General features: G+C 39.9%; 1 protein-coding gene across 5 annotated transcripts in view; it reads right to left on the reverse strand.

Annotated features, from left to right (window-relative positions):
- The window catches only part of ELOVL7 (ELOVL fatty acid elongase 7), a 99,137-nt gene that overhangs the window by 38,174 nt on the left and 40,441 nt on the right, over positions 1–20,522 (reverse strand). For 2 of the 5 annotated variants that reach the window (XM_054488771.1, XM_054488767.2), the window contains exons 1-2: positions 12,263–12,632; positions 4,129–4,226 (exon numbers count right to left, since the gene is read on the reverse strand). In XM_054488771.1, the coding sequence (XP_054344746.1) occupies positions 4,129–4,192 (64 nt within the window). In that variant the 5' untranslated portion in view covers positions 4,193–4,226; positions 12,263–12,632. Of the gene's footprint in view, positions 1–4,128; positions 4,227–12,262; positions 12,633–15,973; positions 16,025–19,360; positions 19,400–20,522 lie in introns of those variants that run through there. The other 3 variants (XM_063664839.1, XM_054488769.2, XM_054488768.2) reach the window with 3 other exon arrangements.

Here is a 20,522-nt window from a genome sequence, read left to right on the forward strand (position 1 = left end):
TGGTTTCACTGCCTCCTGATCCAATCTGCTACATTGGTCTTCCATGCAATTGTCAAATTCATTTTCTAAAAATCAAGTCCTAAAATTCTTCCTCTGATTAAATTAGCTCTCCCTTACTGAGAAATAAAATTGCTTAAATTAGCTCTCCCTTACTGAGCAAATAAAATACAAAATCATTAGGATGACACCCATGACTCTGGCCATTGTTCACTTTTCTGGCCTTCTCTCTCAGCAACAGTTATACCTTTCTGAATAGAGAGTCCACTTCCATGTAAGGTAGTGGGCATGTTACAGGGAGTATCAATGCACCTGCTGGGTGACAGTTAAAGTTAATTCTGACTCTGTTTATGATCCCATTTGGGATAGTGAATAGCAAAAGTTGGATAGCAGGGGATCTGTTCTTCCAAACAGCTCTATTTCAAAAAACTGCACCCAAAGCTACTTGGTTCCTAAGCTCAAATAATGAGAGTTCAGGTAGCAAGGCACACCTCTATTTGAAAAGCAATGAAAATATTAGTATTGAAGTTAAATACTGAATTTATGAGAACTACTATAAACCTTCATAAAAGGATGACCCCCTAAAGAAACTTGAATGTTCCCTGTATCATTACATAAGTTGAATAAGTTAGGGTTAGGCATGAGGTGCTCTGTCTTCTCCAGAAACAAAAGGCTAATGGGGTGCGGGATGTTTCATGTACCTTCTTTTAGGCATCAGATTTGGTTTAAGTGTCATGAGTAGAGCCATGACAGAAGCAGAGGATGGGACGGCAGGCTGTCTGACAGTCTATACCCCAGTGATTACCAAAGTTCTCATTTATTACTAGCTTAATAATTCGTTTCTAAGAGTGTCCCAGGGACAGAGCATACGGAAAGCAGAATGCCACATACATAGAATATTAATGGGCTTTTCCATCAACTGCTTCTAAGAGAGTATTCTCTTCTTAAGTAGCAGGTACTGGCTCAAAGAGTACATCTTTAAGATTCCAAGTACCAATGAAATGAAGAAGCTGGAAGGAAAAGCAAACATGTACCTTAAGTACTTTTTGAAGTACTAAAGTTTCAGAATGGCAGCAATCTTACTCATACACCATCTTCTTGCAAAAAAAAGCATCATGACTAAGTCTGAAAAGTCATCATTTCTAATCAAATGCAAGGAAAGCTGTATTTTAAACATTAAAAACTTTTTCATTTCTCCATAATCCAAAATGCTACTATAGCATTATTTCAAACTCTCACATTTCACATCTAAGAATCCAAATAAATCCTCTTATAGCTAAGTATTAATTAAACCATTTTTTATTCTGTAGCTGTGGAATTTTTCCACATGAAATAACTATGCATGACCACTACTTCTCTAGCAATCAGAAAACCAATGAATATCGGTAAGTTTCCTCAGGCTACTCAGGGTTAGGGCTAAAGCCAACAATACACTTGAAATTCTTGGCCCTTGATCATAAGTTCAGACATTTCCAGGGTAAGCAAACTAAAACTGGACTAAGATGGCCAAAAATGATTCCTAATGGATCTCAGAGATCAATACTACACTAAGTAGAAGGAAAAAACTTTCCTGTTATGCCTGACAGGGTTTTTCATAAAGCTGTATATCTCAAAACAAAAGATTTTAACCCTTTTAGACCATGCCTGGGAAAAAAATAATGTAAAGAAAACAATTTTTAAGTATATGCTATATGAAGAGTATTTTCAGATGAAATCTATCATCTGTAACAACCAGCACCACTATTTATGTTGGGATACTTCTGAAACAGCAGAGCACTTTCATGTGTGTTATCTGGTAGCTGGTAGATGCTATTCTCACTTATGTTTTGCTAATAAAGAAATAAAGACTCACAGCCAATAAATAACGTGTTCAAGATCATCCAGCTGGGCTACAGCAGTGTCAGACCTTAACTCTAGGTCTTCTCACTCCAAATCCCCATATCCTCTCTCCCCTCCCAAGTCTTCAAATAAGCATAACTTCAAATACAAGTATTCCTTGCCTTCTCCCTGCCTCTCTCCCCTCATCTTCCCTGCACCGTTTGCAATGCTGTTGTCAGGCCTCCACTCCATATCTAATCTAATTTTACTCAGCAATTTCAATGTAGGTATTCCTAATAAAAATTAAGGAGTTGATCCATGGATAAAAGTGGAAGTGGAATTCTAAAGAAGTTCATATTAAGGCATTTTTAACTTCTAGGACTACATAGATATTTATCATTATCTACATCTATTCAGCTCTTGAGTTAGCATATTGATTATTTGAGTCTCTTGGATTCTTGTATCTGGGATAGTGACTATCAAGAATTGGATACCAAGAGATCTGTTTTTCCAAATAACTCTATTTCAAAAACTATACCCAAATCTACTTGGTTCCTAAGTTCAAATAGTGAGAGTTCAGGTAGCAAGGCACACCTCTCTTTGAAAAGCAATGAAAATATTAGTATTTAAATTAATACTGACTTTATGAGAACTACTGTAAACCTTCAGAGAAGGATGATCCCTAAAGAAACTTGAATATTCTGTGTATCATTACATATATTGGAAAACTAAGAAAAAAAAACAAGCAGAAAAGATAGGCATAGTCACTATGTATCCCCTACCACAGTGAAGCTTCTCTCTCTATGAGATACTTACAAAGAACCTTGGCATTCCTCAAAGGAAAAACTGTTGGGAACATTTTTAGTGAGATAAATTTGGCCTTTAGTAGTCTGCTGAGAAAGCTGCAAATGATGAAACAGTGTATCTTTGCTGAAATCATTGTAAATTTGACTATAATTTCAACTGCGGTAGGCGCCAAGAGGTGTGCATTTCCTTCCTGAATTTGGTAGACTTGCAATTTCTAGTTGATAGGTAAGAATCAACCTAAAGTAGTGATGGTGGTGAGTATGTATAGCTCAGTATCTCAAAAATAAACTCAAATGTTAAATACCAGAGTACTACAACTAATAACCAGAACACATAGGTTCTAGTCTTTTCTGCCATCAACTAACGCTGACTTTGAGGTCACATTTCTTCAACTGTAAAATGAGGCATTAGCTTCGATGATATCTAAGATCCATCTCAGCTCTAAGATGCTCTGATTCTTTGTTTTTGAAATTTTACTTTTGTTCTGCTTTTAAAACTTTAAAAAATGGTTATAAAAGCAACACAACATATTTGTTGTGTTAAAAATATGTAGACAAATATAACTAAGGAAATAAAAATTACCCATAATCCTACTACCCAGAGATAACTGGCTAAACCCCAGGAAAGAAATGTATGGAGTGTTTTATAACCTGCTTTCATTTAACATATTTTAAACTTCTTGCTATGGCATTAATGTTTTCTGAAACATTGACTTTTAAAATAAATGGGTAAGGGTAAAAGGCAGGCATATCAGAATCACTCAGAGGTGTCCCAGGCAGTCATTCCCTGGTTTTTCTGTTCCTCTGACAGGTTCCTGGGGGCTGCAACTCTTTCATCCAAAAGAGTTGGCAGTGGCCGGGCGCAGTGGCTCACGCCTATAATCCCAGCACTTTGGGAGGCCAAGGCAGGCGGATCACGAGGTCAGGAGATCGAGACCATCCTAACACAGTGAAACCCCGTCTCTACTAAAAATACAAAAAATTAGCCAGGCGTGGTGGTGGGCGCCTGTAGTCCCAGCTACTCGGGAGGCTCAGGCAGGAGAATGGCGTGAACCCGGGAGGCGGAGGTTGCAGTGAGCTGAGATTGCGCCACTGCACTCCAGATTGGGCGACAGAGCGAGACTCTGTCTCAAAAAAAAAAAAAAAGAGTTGGCAGTAACTGTAATTTCCCTCAGGAGCATTAGGGAAGAATCAAGCTGAAGAGCACTGTCCTTCCAAAATCACTTTTAATGGCTACTAAGTTAGAATGAGTCATCATTTATTGATCAGTTCCCTTCACTGGATATCTAGGCTATTTTCATTACTGTAAACATTGTAATGAACATCTGTGTAGCTCCATCTTTGTACATATCTGTAATGAAACCTGTGCACTTCCTCTTTGTTAACTAGTAATAAGGGACTGTTAAGTTGCAAAGTCTCTCATTCTGTTCCAGTGAAATCCTATTAAATATGAGAATCTGACATAAAAAGAAAGGATGAACCTCAATTAGGAAATGTGGTTACTCACCAGCATCTTTGATCCAATTATCATAAAGATGCACAGTCCTCGATGTAAGATCACTGAAGGCCATTTTCCACAGGATTTACTGGCTCTTTTAATGGGTTCTTCAGTAAAATAAAACACAAATGAGTTTATGATCTATAAATGCAAATAAAGTCAAGCTTATAGTAATACATTATTTAAAATGCTAAAAACGTAATATGAATAACTGGCAAGACAACAAACTCCCACTGAAGGCAAATGCATTGTAAATTACTTTAAACCCTGATGCAGTTGTAGACATTTCGGATTTTCCATGCTTCTAGAGACACTGCTAACATCACTGAGAAAGACTAATATTCTATGTACAAGACTCAAAAGCAGTAAATGACTCTAAGAACTTTCATAGGAGCAGCTCCCTTTTATGCTGACAACATAATTCAGGAACGGACTGCACTTGAAGTGGCAAAGCTAAAGCAGAAACCCTGGAGAAGAAAGTCAAGAGATACAAACTTTCGGAGAAGATAAACTGACCCTAGACTTAGAGCTCATCTTCAGGCCCCATAAAGTCATCTAAATGCAAATTTTTATAATTTAAGTAGAATAGAAACAGAAAGAGGGAAAGGAAGGTCTATAATATCCAAAGAAAAGCTGCTTAGTTTATCTAGACAGATAGACAAGAATAACTGGAGAAAGAAATCTGAAAAAGAAGATCAGTGAGGAGAAACTAGCCTTATTATGTATTAAAAGATATTATAAATCTGCAATAATTAAGACAGTGTGGCACTGGCACATGGAGAAACAAATGAATGTAATAGATTAGAATGTTCAGAAATAAACTAAATACACTTGAAAATTGAGAACTATATTTCAGTAACTAAATATTTTAGTAACTAAAATATACCTAAAATGTATATTTTATCGTATTTTACCATCTGTAAAATCAGGGCTCACCTTACAAATGAATGGTATGTCGTAAAATTACTGGTATATTTGATTCAAAGCCACGTCGTGGGAACATGAAAAAGTTCTAGAGATGATGGTGGTGATGGCTGCACAACAATGTAAATGTACTTAATGCCACGGAAATTCACACTTAAAAATGGTTAAAGTGGTAACCATTTAAATGAAAAAAATATATAGAATGGTAAAAATAATAGGTATATTTTACCACGATTTTAAAAAATTGGCCGGGTGCGGTGGCTCACACCTGTAATCCCAGCACTTTGGGAGACTGAGACAGACAGATCACTTGAGGTCAGGAGTTGGAGACCAGACTGACCAACATGGTGAAACCCCATCTCTACTAAAAATATAAAAACCGGCCAGGCGTGGTGATGGGTGCCTGTAATCCCAGCTATTCAGGAGGCTGAGGCAGGAGAATTGCTTGAACCCAGGAGGCAGAGGCTGCAGTGGTAGACTGTGCCACTGCATTCCAGCCTGGTCCAGCCTGGTCCAGCCTGGGCAACAGAGTGAGACTCAGTCTTAAAAAAAAAAAAAAAATCCTCTAGGGTTCCCACAAGAAAATTCAGACTTTCCTCTAGGATTCTAAAGTAAAGCCATTTTATTTACATAAGTATAGATAAAATTATATATGGCATATGGTATATGATAAAGGTGGCATCTCCAATGATTGGGCACTGAATTACCAGACATTAATCACTAAATGGTGTTGTACACCTGGACAGCCATCTGAGAAAAAAAAGTTCAATCCAAGTGTTATAATATAAACCAAGATAAACTCCAAATAAAGCAAATATTTAAGTAAGAACAACAGAACCATGAAATCACTAGATGACATAGTAGAAGACTTTTGTAACCTTGGGAAAGGCCTTACTAACTAAGACCTAAAATTTAGAAGACATAAGAGAAGGCTAACAAATTTAATCATAAATGGCAAACAGTAAAAAATATGTTCAATTCATATCATAGACAAGGGCTACTCTCCCTAATATATGACAAGTTGCTAGAAATTGATAAAAGACCTTAAGTCAATAGGAAATGGGCAAAGTTCACAGAAAAGGAAATACAAGTGGCACTCAAACATATGAAAAGTTGCTTAACTAATCATATTTAAATAATCTGCAATATTTTTTATCTATTGAATAGGCCAAAATTCAAACATTTTTTATCAAATGGGCCAAAATCCAGACAACCATTAACTGTGTTGGCAGGAGTGTGGGAAATTCTCTCTCTTCATGCGTTACTAGTGGAAGTACAAATTAGTGTAACTCTTATTGAGGACAATTTGCCATTATCAGTCAAAATTATAAATGCATACTTTTAACACAGCATTTCTACTTCTAGAAACTTATTCTGTAGAAATACATACACATATTCAGAGTGGCATATATGCAAGTTTATTCATTGCATCAGTAAGAGCAAAAGACTGGAAACAACCCAAATGTCTACTAATAGAGAGCTGGTTAATAAGTGATAACAGATTTAACATCACGAAATATTATGACATTGTAAATAAGAATGAAGAACCTCTCCATGTGCTGATATGGAAATATTTCCAAGATAAATCACTACTTGAAAAAAGCAAAGAGCTGGGCGCAGTGGCTCACGTCCTTAATCCCAGCACTTTGGGAGGCTGAGGTGGGCAGATCATCTGAGATCAGGAGTTCGAGACTAGCCTGGCCAACACAGTGAAACCCTGTCTCCATAAAAATACAAAAATTAGCCGGGCATGGTGGCAGGCGCCTGTAATTCCAGCTACTCAGGAGGCTGAGGCAGGGGAATCGCTTGAACCTGGGAGGCAGAGGTTGCAGTGAGCCAAGATGGCGCCATTGCACTCCAGCCTGGGCGACAAGAGCAAGACAGTACCTCGATAAGAAAAGAAAAGAAAAAAACAAAGAAAGTACAAAATTTAAAAATGATGACCTTGTATATAAAAGGAGAAAAGGCATATGAATATAATTTTACATTTACTCACAGTTGTATAAAAGGAACTCTTAAGAGGTAGACATGAAAAAGGGAATGGGGTACAAACTGGGCTGAAGGAATGGAAGAAAGATTTTATACTGTTGTTTTGTGGCTCATATGGATATTTTACCTATCTAAAAATAAAGAATAAAATCAGCTGTACCTTTACTGGAACATTCCTACTTAAAAACCCATACACAAATACACATATGCAGATACACCCAAAATAGAAATTTTGTCTAAATTCTTTAAGAGTTCATCCCCTCCAGAGGATTTCTCCAAGTCCAGGAAGGCATGTCAGCATGGCCTCTGTATTGGTACACTCAGTCTTCTCAGTGGAGTTCAGACTCAAGACTGGCTGTGGTGATGCCAGGGTCTTGCCAGAGTCGCTCTGGACTCTTTATTTTCCTAAAAAATCATCTCTCATCTCTATAGCAAAGGTGTAATGTGGGGTTGTGAGCAGGGGCTCTGGGCTCACAACAACCTTAGTTTTTCAATCCCACCATTTAATAGCTGTGTGACTCCAGCAAAATTACAGCTCAATTTCCTAATCTGTAAAATGGGAATTCCATTAATTACCCACCAAGATAAAAGAAACCAACTCATAGAGTTGTTTTGAGAACCATATTAAATCATATATATTTGTAAGGTTTGTAGCACAGAATCTGATTTTTTTTAAATGAGCATTCAATCAAACTTATCCTTTTGTTTTAGTTTTAGGGTGGTTTTTTTGGTTTGTTTTTTTGGTTTTGTTTTGTTTTTTTCTGAGACAGGGTCTGGCTCTGTCACCCAGACTGGAGTGCACTTAGAGAGCTTCGCTCACTGCAGCGTCAACTGCCCAGGCTCAAGCAATCCTCCTGTCTCAGCCTCCCAAGTAGCTGGGATTACCAAAGCATGCCACCATGCCTACCTAATTGTTTTACTTTTTGTAGAGATGGGTTTCACTATGTTGCTCAGGCTGGTCTCAAACTCCTTGGGCTCAAGCAGTCCACCTGCCTCAGCCTCCTCCCAAAGTGCTGGGATTACAGGCGTGAGCAACCGCACCCAGCCAAAATCAGCCATTTATCATTTAAAGAGAGAAATTGTGCCAATTTATGGGTACATACAGACATAAAGACTAGACACTGGGGACTTCAAAATGGGGGAGGAGGAAGAGGAAAGGAGAGAGGAGGATGCAGTCTGTAAAACTTCCTATAGGTACTATGTTCACTATATGGGTGACAAAGGTAATAGAAGCCCAAATCTCAGCATCACACACTATACCCTTGTAAGAAACCTGCACATATACCCCCTAAATCTAAAATATATTTTTTAAGTTGTGCCAATTTAATAGGAAAACATCTGGCCATCTCATTACCTGGTACAGTTAAATGGCAGTTTATGGAACAAATCTACAAAAAACTCTACTACTTTTACTTTAAGAGCTAGCATATAACAGATTGTATGATTCTTCCCTTTGTGTCTTCCAATTGTCTTAGTATGAGTGTTTTAGACCACACAAAAAGCTACATTTCCCCCTCACCTTAACCACTGATATACCAGCCCTTGACCCATTACTCTCAAAATTAAAGTACTGAAATAATGCTCGTTAAGTTATTCAGAATCAGAGTGAAATATTCTAGTTTTACAAGCCATGAGGCAGGGTTACAATTCAAAGTATTATTCTGTTTCTGTGTGATTTTTTCCTCTTCTTCTTTCACTACTTCCACATAGGCCATTTTCCCCTCCCCAGTCCTCACCGAAGCACAAAGACTCAAAGAAACCACACTCTAATGCAGGTCAGAAATATTCACAGGCAGCCAAGAAAGCTGGTTTCTCCAATCCCAAAAACTACACAAGACTAAGACGAAGGAAGGAGGAAAGGCAGACAGAGGAAGAACCCAAACTGGATGAGGCAGGAGTAGATGTCATCAAAGCCACCAGGAGATGAAGGACTACAGAGTTATGAAAAAGATCCAGTAACCACAGCTTTTTGGAGTGTGGACTCCTCTCTCACTAATCCACTGCTTGTAGATAATCTGTTGTCCTGTCCATAGTCTTTACTATTTATGGCCCCACCAGAAGAGAAGGAACATCCACAATTGCACAGGGATGGGGCACAACAGAAAAACCTGATCCCCCTTACCTTGTTGGAACTGAACACAAACTACTGAGAATTTCCTTATGAGCTGAGAGTGATGGACTGGATGCCAATGTTACATTGTAGGGACTGACTGGTTTAGGAAACTGTTAACAACTGAATTATATTGCAGGTATAGTGATACCCCTAGACTAGACCCAGACATATCTTTGCCTTCTTTTACCATGACTCATCATGGGCACTTGATTACTAGACAATGGGCACATAAAGATAGGAGGCAAGCCTGGCATGGTGGCTTGTGCCTGTAGTTCCAGCTACCTGAGAGGCTGAGGTGGGAGGACTGCTTGAGCCTGGGCAACACAGCAAGACCCCATCTCTAAAAAAAATCAGAGGGAGGAATGTACTCCATGTGGTATAGGTGTATAGGTAGTAGAGATATCCTTTAGTTAACAGCAGAACCAGGACCCGAAAAGACAATTTAGACTATTTGATGGCAAAGAAGTTCAGACCTGGCAATGGCTTAAAAATCAAGGCTCTTGTATGAATGAAGCTCACCAGACTATTGAGCACAAGAGAACTGGATAGAGAAGACTAAAAATGATCTACAAACCTATCCCCTTGATGCATCCCTGCCTCATCCCAGGTCTGACCATGGCTGGCCTAAGTTTAGTGGAGGTGCCCCATAGTCTCAACATGGTCCACACAAACTTTTCATGGAGCAGAGAGCTGGAGCAGGGAGTTGGTTAATTGCTTGAGCTATTATGAGAAGACTGAAGAGATACTATCAAGAGTTTGAGGAGTGGGAGGCCCTTCAAGACGGGTCACAGGAAGCTTTGGTGTTCAGTTTGTTTTTGGACAAGCACCCACTGTACCTCTCAATGCAGTAGTTAAAGAGGTTGGTGTTATGCCACAGAGGTTCAGAAACTCATCTCATATTTGGGTAACATGAACATGCAATTTCTCAAAGGAAGAGTGGTAATTCATAAATAGGATAATACTGCTACAATTTTTTTTTGCCCAGACCTGGAAGCCATGGGGAGAAAAATGGACTCATGAGACTGAACTCCAGCATCTTCAAAGCGCTAGCTCAACACTGCCCTAAGCTAGCAGGCACCAAATATCAGGATGACATGTTGCTGCTTAAAGTAAAATCAAGTAGAGGAACTAGATTTGGGTTTGGGGGTAGAATCCACAGAGCCCTGGAAACATTAAAGTTCAAGAACTTTAATCTGACACACTCCTGATACCCAAGAAATGAAGCAGAGACTTAAAACTCTAAACAAGGGTAATATCTTATCCTGCTGCTAAGGGGATGTGGACCTCCTACAAAGTGAGCAGCAGAGGACAGAAGAAAGAGATCCTTGTCGTTTTTCTGGGAGGACTCTCAGAGGACTTGTCTGAAATGATCTACTTGTAAGACTACAATAAAGAGGTGCCAGCTGCATACAATATCCAAGTCCTGGGGCCCATGATGGTGAAAAACAAGAAATTACACTAAAAAAAGAAGTATTGTACCATAACACTACCTGACTATATTTTTAGCAGTTGTTAGAGATCAGAGCTCAGCAATGAAGACACTGAGAGGTTGAGAGGAAGGTAATCACAAGAAAGCAGTGGCCCAGAATTTGGGGCTACCTTAGATTATAAGGCAGTAGAAAAATCACCACCCCTCCATTAAGGGTGGAAGAAACAAGAGAGATACTTCAGAGGAATAGCTAAGGCTCACAGTCAGAGCCCAGCCTGCCTCCAAAGGCCTGAAAAATGTATGGCAGGAGTAGAGTAAACAGGAGCTCACTCATGAGTACTGGTGCTGGTGTTTCATTGCCCCACATCTGCAACTGCCCCATGAATACTGCTCCTTGATTTTGATAGTATCACATGACAACTCGGTCATTTGGTAACGAAGTGACTTAATTTGCCTCTTTAGACCCAAATTAAAGATGTCAGGTTCAAACATGAGAAATGCGCCTTCTTCGTAGAGCACAAATCCCTTCCCATAGGGCAACCTACCTGGAAACTACTCAGAGCCACAAGCTGCCTACGTTAGCATGATGTAGACCTAACACCAGAACATACACAGTGTGCCTGGGCACCTGGTCACTTTGTCCTTTTTGCCTAAGTCTATTTCAACAGTGATCAGAAGGCAGAACTCTGGGAGAGCATCTTGCTGGAATTCACTCAGATGAGGATGGGACCTCAGAGGTGCTTGCGGTGGGAAGCACCAGACAAGAGCCCAGAAATCATGGCCAACCATTTCCAGGTAGACTTTCAAATGTAGAGATTTATTCTAATTCTGCAACAGACATTGGAGACACTGTACCTGAGGGAAAGGAGTGGTAGAACCAGCACATGGCTTTCTAGGGCATACCTTTAATCCAGGAACACAGCCATATGGTTTTCTCTTTCTCTTTTGATGTTTGGGAGGTTCTGGCCTCCCCACTTATCTCTGCTTTAGGAATCAGATATCAGGGACAAACCTGGAAGAATAGAACTGGCTAGCCACAGATGCTGCTCAAGGGACCACACACTGAAATGAACTGCAGGAAGGTACCAACATAGGGATGGAGCTCTATGGTGGAATTGGGGACTGCAGGGTAAAAACCAAACAGCTAACCTTCCTATGGGAAGCTTTGTCTGGCCTCATATGGCAGATGGGGTGTTTGAAACTTTACCCTTGTACAGAGTAAGGGAGGAGAAGGGTACAGGGCAAATCAAGCTATTCTGCAGAAATAATAAATGCTTAATAAAGAACGGATCAAAACATGCCTTCAAATGCAGAAGCTGTTGAGCAAAAGCAGCGTGGAGAATAAAAAGGCAAAGGCAGCTAACTGTGACTAATTAGATCGGGACAGGGAAGTACAGATGTGAGTCACAATGGGGCAGTGGGATCACAGCCCACAGGGTGGTGAAAGCCTCCCCACACAGGGTGGTGAAAGCCTCCCCGAGAGGAAGGTACTGAGAGACAGGACTAGCTGGACTTCCTAGGCCGACTAAGAATTCCTAAGCCTAACTGGGGAAGGTCACCGCACCTGCCTTTAAACATGGGGCTTGTAACTCAGCTCACACCCAACCGATCAGGTAGTAAAGAGGGCTCACTAAAATACAAATTAGGCTAAAAGCAGGAGGTAAAGAAATAGTCAAATCATATATCACCTGAGAGCACAGGGGGAGGGACAATGACTGGGATATAAACCCCAGGCATTCCAGCAGGGAGCAGCAACCCCTTTGGGTACCCTCCTGTTGTATGGGAGCTCCGTTTTCACTCTATTAAATCTTGCAACTGCACACTCTTCTGGTCCATGTTTGTTCTGGCTCAAGCTGAACTTTCGCTCACCATCCACCACTGCTGAATGCCGAGGTCGGAGACTTGCCGCTGACTTCCAACCCTCCGGATCCGGCAGGGTGTCCGCTGTGCTTCTGATCCAGTGAGGCGCCCATTGCCACTCCCGATGGGGCCAGAGGCTCACCATTGTTCCTGCATGGCTAAGTGCCCAGGTTCATCCTAACCAAGCTGAACACTAGTCGCTAGGTTCCACGGTTCTCTTCTGTGACCCATGGCTTCTAAAAGAGCTATAACACTCACTGCATGGCCCAAGGTTCCATTCCTTGGAATCTGTGAGGCCAAGAACCCCAGGTCAGAGAATAAAAGGCTTGCCGCCATCTTGGGAGCGGCCCGCCACCATCTTGGGAGCTTTAAGAACAAAGATCCACGCACGGTAACAGTACTGCATAGACAGTCTCTCTCTGGGTTATGACCCTAGAAAATCAGAGGCCCCAAGTCTCTGCTCCTACCATCTTTGGCAGGAAAAATCCCTGAGATAAGTAATAAACTTCTTAGTAAGAATTCAAAGGTTGCTAGGGAAACTTCCACCTAGATATTAACCTACACATTTCCTAGTATTTCCTTCCTCATCTGTTTTCTCATTGGAACTGGTTCCTCACTCTCGTTCCCATCCTTTATACTTTAGCAGAAACAAAATCTCAAAGAGGCTGTGAGGCTCTGAAGTATATTAAAACATGAGGGATGGCTATAAAGTAAATATTTGTTTAAAGCAGGATTTCTCAACCTCGACAGTATTGATATTTGGGGACAGACAATTCTTAGTTGTGGGGAAGTGTCCTGATTATTGTAGGATGTTTAGAACCACAACTCGGCTTCCATCCACGAGTGCCAGGAACAAGTCCTCCCCAGTTGAGATGATCAAAAACATTTCCAAAAATTGCCAAATGTCCCCTGTGGGGCAAAATCCTCCCAAGTTGAGAACTATTGTTCTAAAGGAAGCTACCAACATGCATTCATTCAAATAAAAGTTTGCTTCAGCGTAATCACTTTTGCAGTTACACATTTGTGTGAGTGATACAGTCATCAAAACATTTTGAGCTTTTCTTTAAAAATCAACTTCAGAGTTTTTCAGAATTTCATTTAAATGGTTTTAAAGGAGGAAAAATCTTTGCCTACTGCTTCTATACAACAAGTTCATAACTAATCAAAAGTTAAGGTTGGTTTAGAGGCAAATGGATCAAGTGGAGCTGTATTTTTATCAATGAGGTGGGAAAGGGTGGGGAATAGAGCTGGGTTTAATGAAAAAGTAATTTACTACGCACATTTTCAGCTTATGGTTTATAAAACAAGAACAATTCCAAAAACAACTTAGGAAATGTCTGGGGCTATGGCAATATTAGTGGAAAAGATATATAGTAGTCTGAGGTGAATATTTTTGAGGAAACACTCATTTAGATGTATATATTCCAGCAGAATAGTTTATCTGCTGGAATTGTCACTTATTATAACTCCAATTAAAAGGAAGCAAACCTAGAATGTGGAACAGCCTCAGTGAAAAATTATTTCAAATGACAAATTTTCAAATTTGTTAATTATAACACATACGCATGTGTGTATGTGGCAATATATACACACTATACACACATACATTACAGAAGCAAAAATACATGTCCATTCCACCTACTACACAGGATTTTGTGTTTTGTTTTGATGGCTCATGTATATTAACCCACATTTCTCCTTGGTATTTTATTTATCACCCTCCATTCTCTTTTTGCCATTTCTCTCCACTGAATAGGTTGTTCACACTGCCTTGGAAATAAAAGAGAACAGCAGAAAGCAAAGAAAGTTTTATCTTAGCTTTTGGGTTACAAAAGCTTAGGCACTTAGCCATACAGAACATAGGGCAGAGACAAGAGGTGCCCACGCCTCCTGGCACAGAAAAGCATCTTTCAGGCTTGAGGGAAAGAGAGTCCGAGGAAAGGAGTTAGTACAGATCCCAGAGAGAAAGCCCTGAGGAAGTGCCAGGTAGGATAACAGGAGGCAAGAGCAGGAGACGTCAGGCACTATTGCCTGGGCAGAGCCGGGACAAGTGGCCAATGGGACTTTAGGCAGCCACTGAAAGTTTCTTTTGCTCCAGTCTGGTGCAGGAGCAGTACAAGGACTTCTGAGCATCCCCAATAGGCATGGAAGTGTGTGAAAGGAAAATCTCTTGGGCCCCCAAAGTCACTAAACGGAAAAAGCAGCTGGGAACTGCTTAGGGCAAACCTGCCCCCAATTCTTTTCAAAGTTATCACTGAGATAAATGCATACCTGATTGCCTCTTTTGTAAAGGTTAATCAGAAACTCAAAAGAATGCAAGCAACCCTTTGTCTCTCGCCTATCTGTGACCTGGAAGCCCCCTCCCTGCTTCGAGTCTTCCTGCCTTTGCTTTGAGTTGTCCCGCCTTTCCACACCGAACCAATGTACTTCTTACATACACTGATTGATGTCTCATGTCTCCCTAAAATGTATAAAACTACGCTGTGCCCCGACCACCTTGCGCACATGTTGTCAGGACCTCCTGAGGCTGTATCACAGGTGCATGTCCTCAACCTTGGCAAATAAAGTTTCAAAATTAACTGAGAAACCTTTCAGATTTTCTGGGTTTACGGAAGTATTGCAGAAGAGCCATAGAAAATGAAGGAGTCATAAAAGTAGAAACAACATATATCTCTTCAGATCTGCAAGCACAAGTGGCCAAAGACCTGATGGGACCCTGGATACCTCAAAGGATGGCAATGTAGACAGAGAACATGGAGGATTAAAGGGCTCCTCCTCTCAATTACCTTGATACTACATAAGCTTTTTTAACTTGCTGAGGGTGGAGGGGAGGTGCTTAGAGATTAAAATTGACTAAAATAGTTTTCTACCACCTCAAGGAATAAAAGTTTGAAATAAAAATAAAGCTGTAAAAAAAATTATTTTCTTACATCAGGCCAAATAGACTTTAAGTCAAAAACTGTCACAAGAGATAAGATCATTATATGGTGATAAAGGGGTCAATTCATCAAGAGAATATAACAATTATAAATACATATGTACCCAACATAGTAGCACCAAAAATAACACAAAGATTAATAGATCTGAAAGGAGAGAGGGACTACAATACAATAATAGTAGGGGACTTTAATATCCTACTTTCAACATTGCATAAATCACGAAGACATAAAATAAATAACGAAACATTGAACTTGAAGTACGCGTTAGACTAAATGAACCTAACAGACATGTGCTGAACGTTCTATCCAACAACAGCAAGATACACATTCTCCTTAAGTGTACACAGAACATTCTCCATGACAGATGATATACTGAGCCACAAAACAAGTTTTACCAAATTTAAGATGACTGAAATCATATCAAGCATCTTTTCTTATCACAATGGTGTGAAACTACAAATCGATAACAGGAAGAAAACTGGAAAATTCACAAATACATGGAAAGTAAGCAACATGCACCTGAACAACTCATGGTCAAAAAAGAAATCAAAAGGGAAATTTAAAAATATTGAGACAAATGAAAATGAAAACACAACTTACCAGAACTTATGGGATGCCACAAAAGCAGTTCTAAGAGGGAAGTTTAAATGCCTATAATAGAAAAGAAAAAAAACTTCAAATAAATAATTAACATTACACTTCAAGAAACTAGAAAAAGAAAAACAAAGTCAACAGAAGCAAGAAAATAATATAGATTAGAGGAGAAATAAAGGAAATAAAGACTAGAAAAACAAAAGATCAACAAAACTAAGAGCTGGTTATCTAAAAATTCAACAAAATTGACAAACCTTTAGCTGCACAAAGGAAAAAAAAAGAATATTAATAAATAAAATTGGAAATGAAAGAAGAGACATTGCAACTGAGACCACAGAAATGCAAAGGATCATAAGAACTACTGTGAAAAATGATACACCGACATATCCCAGAATAAATGGATACACTCCTAGAAACATATAACCTTCCAGGATTGAATCATGAAGCAGGAGAAAATCTAAACAGACCAACAGTGGGTAAGGAGATCAAGTCAGTAATCAAAAACCTCCCATAAAATAAAACTCCAGGACCTGATAACTTCACTGTTAAATTCTACCAAACATTTAAAGAATAACTAACAGACTGGGCGTGGTGGCTCACGCCTGTAATCCCAGCACTTTGGGAGGCCAAGGCGGGCGGATCACCTGAGGTCAGGAGTTCGAGACCAGCCTGGCCAACATAGAGAAACCCCGTCTCTACTAAAAATACAAAATTAGCCAGGCATGGTGGCGCATGCCTGTAATCCCAGCTACTCAGGAGGCTGAGGCAGGAGAATCACTTGAACCTGGGAGGCGGAGGTTGTGGTGAGCTGAGATCATGCTATTGCACTCCAGCCTGGGCTCGAAACTCCATCTCAAAAAAAAAAAAAAAAAAAAAAGAATAACTAATAGTGATTCTTCTCAAACTCTTCGAAAAAAAAATGAAGAGGAGGGAATACTTCTGAACTCATTTCATAAGGTCAGCATTACCCAGATACCAAAACCAGACAAGGACACTACAAAAAAAGAAAACTTCAGGTCAATACCCTTGATGAACATACAGGCAAAAATCCTCAAGATAATACCAGCAAATCAAATTCAGTAGCACACAAAAAGGATCATTCACTATGATCAAGTGGGATTCATCCCTAGGATACAAGGATGGTTCAACAAATGCAAATCAATAAATGTGATATACCACATTAATAAAATGGAAGACAAAAACCACATAATCATTCCAATCAATGCAAAAAGAGCATTTGACAAAATTCAGCATCCTTTTATAATAAAAACTCAATGAACTCAGTTTAGAAGAAACCTCAAAACAATAAAGGCCATATATAAAAAGCTAACGTAATACTCAGCAGTAAAGAGTTGAAAGCTTTTCCTCTAAGATCAAGACAAGGATGCCCACTCTCACCACTTTTTTTGTTGTTTGTTTTAAAAAATAGAAATTTATTTCTCACAGTTCTAGAGGCCGGAAGTTTACGATCAAGGTGCCAGCAAGATAAGGTCTCATTCTGAAGTCTCTTCTCTCGGCTTGCAGGTGGCAACCATCTCACTGCGTGTTTGAATGACCTCTTTGTTGTGCCCTCACCACTTCTATTCAACATAGTAGTCTTCCCTCCATATTCATGGGTTCTGCATCCATGGAATCAGAGGGCCAATTGTACATATTTTCAATCCACTGTTGGTGGATGTGGAATCCTCAGTTATGGAAGGTCAACTGTACTACAGCATTAAGCATTCTAATCTTTAAAAATGTTTTACTTATTTATTTATTTATTTGGAGACAGGGTCTCATTTTGTCACCAAGGCTAGAGTGCAGTGGCATGATCATGACTCACTGCAGCCTTGATCTCCTGGGCTAAGGAAATTCTCCCACTATAGCCTCCCGAGGAGCTGGGACTACAGGCATATGCCACAATGCCTGGCTAATTTTTTATTTTTTGTAGAGATGGGTGTCTTACTGTGTTGCCCGGGCTGGTCTCAAACTCCTGGGCTCAGGTGATCCTCCCACCTTGTCCTCCCAAAGTGCTCAGATTATAGGCATGAGCCACTATGCCTGGCCTGGACTAGAGGAATCTCGGATTTTGGTATAGGGTCCTGTAACCAATCCCCCACAGATGTGAAGGGCTGACTGTACTGGAGGATCTAGCCACAGCAATTATGCAAAAAAGAAATAAAAAGGCATCCAAATCAGAAAGGAAGAAGTTAATGTGTCTCCTTGCAGCCAATAGGGTCTTACAACTAGAAAACCCTAAAGAGTACCAGGTGTGGTGGCTCACATCCGTAATCCCAGCACTTTGGGAGGCCAAGGCAAGGGGATCACTTGAGCCCAGGAGTTGAAGACCAGCATGGGCAACAAAGTGAGCCCCCATCTCTACAAAAAAATTAAAAAATTAGCCAGGCATGGTGGCACACACCTGTGGTTTCAGCAATACAGGAGGCTAAGGCAGGACGATGGCTTGAGCCCGGGAGGTCAAGGCTGCAGTGAGTCATGCTTGTGCCACTGCACTCCAGCCTGGATGACAGAACAAGATCCTGTCTCAAAAAAAAAGGAAAAAAAAATGAAGAAACTAGAACAAAGCGAGCAGAAGGAAGGATAAGCAGCTTGCTGAGTCTGTTCAGTCTTTCTTCCCTTGTAGGACGCTTGCTCCATCTCCTCCTGCCCTTGAATGTCAGATTCCAGGCTCTTTGGCCTTCGGACTCTGGGAACTTGCACCAGTGGCCTCTCAGGGGCTCTCAGGCCTTTGGCCTCAGACTGAGGGCTGCACTGTTGGCTTCCCTAGTTTTGAGGCTTTTGAACTTGGACTGAGTCACACTACTAGCTTCTCTCTCTTTCTCCAGCTTGCAGATGGCCTATTGTTGAGACTTTGCCCTGTGAGCCATTTCTCCCTAATAAACTCTCTTTTATATATATATACATATATCCTATTGGTTCTGTCCCTCTGGAGGACTCTAATACAGACTTGTGAGTTTGTCAAGTGAGATTTGAAACCATTTACTTTAGGTATGGGATTGGGTCAGTACAATTTTTCTTTTATATCCCTTATGTCAGTGGTTCTTAAACCTGGTTGAAAATCAGAATCACCCAGAGAGAGATTTGGATTCAGTTAATATTTGGGAAAATTCTGATGGGCCAGGTTAGAGAATCTTTTCTTAATGCTTCATAAATCATTCTCAGACATGACGACACCCATGACAACATGAGCAACAGGCATAAAGTACGTGACAAAGGATTCAGTTAAAGGTCACTTAGGAACAATAAGGCATCTGGGTCAAGAAGGGCAGGAATAGGAGGTGCAATCAATGCTGGAAAAGATTAATCTGGGATTTCAAAAGAACTCACAAGAGATGTGAAATATGGGGACAGATCTTTGAATCAGCACATATATCCAGGATGTAAACTAACCTTTTATATCTGGGATGACTGCTTGAAGTTCCTAAGTATCTGTGAAAGAGAAAATCACTACTATATCTTATATCTTAGTAAATTACAGAAAATTAGACCATAAGCCTTGTAATTTAGGCAAACGAAATTGATGAAGAAATTTTCTTCACCTATTAAACACCTAACTTTCTATTTTTCAAATGGCAATGTTACAGAATCAGGGAAGATGCTTTCATCTGCAAGTAACAGAAAACTCAAAATGGCTTAACCAGTAAGGGGATATGTTTTCTCATAGTATAAGAAGTCCAAAGATACGGCAGTTCTCCTGAGTTGGCAAAATTCTCTTTTGTCATTTTTATGGAAAAAGACAGTAGCAACCCTTCCAAATAGCACATTCTCATACACCTTTATTTAGAGCAGTGAAAGAGAACTTTCTTTGTGTCTCTTTTTAGGAGCTTCAAAATCCTTCTCAATGCTCCTCCAGAGGCCCTTAAATGTCCCTTCCCAGAATTGCATCACATGCCAACATTTAAACCAAGCACTGAAAAAAAAAAAAAAAACACTGGGACTGCAGTGATTTCTTGGTTAATCTACATTATATTTACAGTCCCATCCCATCCCACAAGTCACAAGGGGAAGCACATGACCTCAGGGAGAAAGGAGAATCCCAGAATAAGGAAGAAGAGTGGTTAGCTCACATGGAAGAAGGAAGGTTGAGAGACAATGTTGGCTGTAGCCATGACACAGAGATTACTCTGCAGTGTCATTTCAAGTATAAACTGAAGCTGACAGCCTGAGCCTATCCAGGTGATCTCTACCTTTCCTGCTGATAGGTGCTCAGGATAAACTAATCTTGATTTTTGTTTAAACAAAGCATGATTAATAAGTGAATATGTTAAGTATACCTGATAAACATACTTTGCAACACCATATAAGACTTGTTAGTGAATTATATACCTGCTATTTAGAAGTATCTTGTGCCATTGTCTCTCTGATACAGATAACACTATAAACCTATAAACACAGACAGCATAGGGTTGGGCTATTACTTGTAATTGTTGTTATATCACTTCCATGAACTCATGTTGTTCTGATGGGTATACAACATATTTAAATAAAATAGATGTTTCCCATCCCCCAATAACAATGACATAATAGAACATATTGCCACATTTTCTATATG

Source organism: Pongo pygmaeus, chromosome 4, assembly GCF_028885625.2.
Source record: "Pongo pygmaeus isolate AG05252 chromosome 4, NHGRI_mPonPyg2-v2.0_pri, whole genome shotgun sequence".
NCBI classification, from domain to species: domain Eukaryota; kingdom Metazoa; phylum Chordata; class Mammalia; order Primates; family Hominidae; genus Pongo; species Pongo pygmaeus.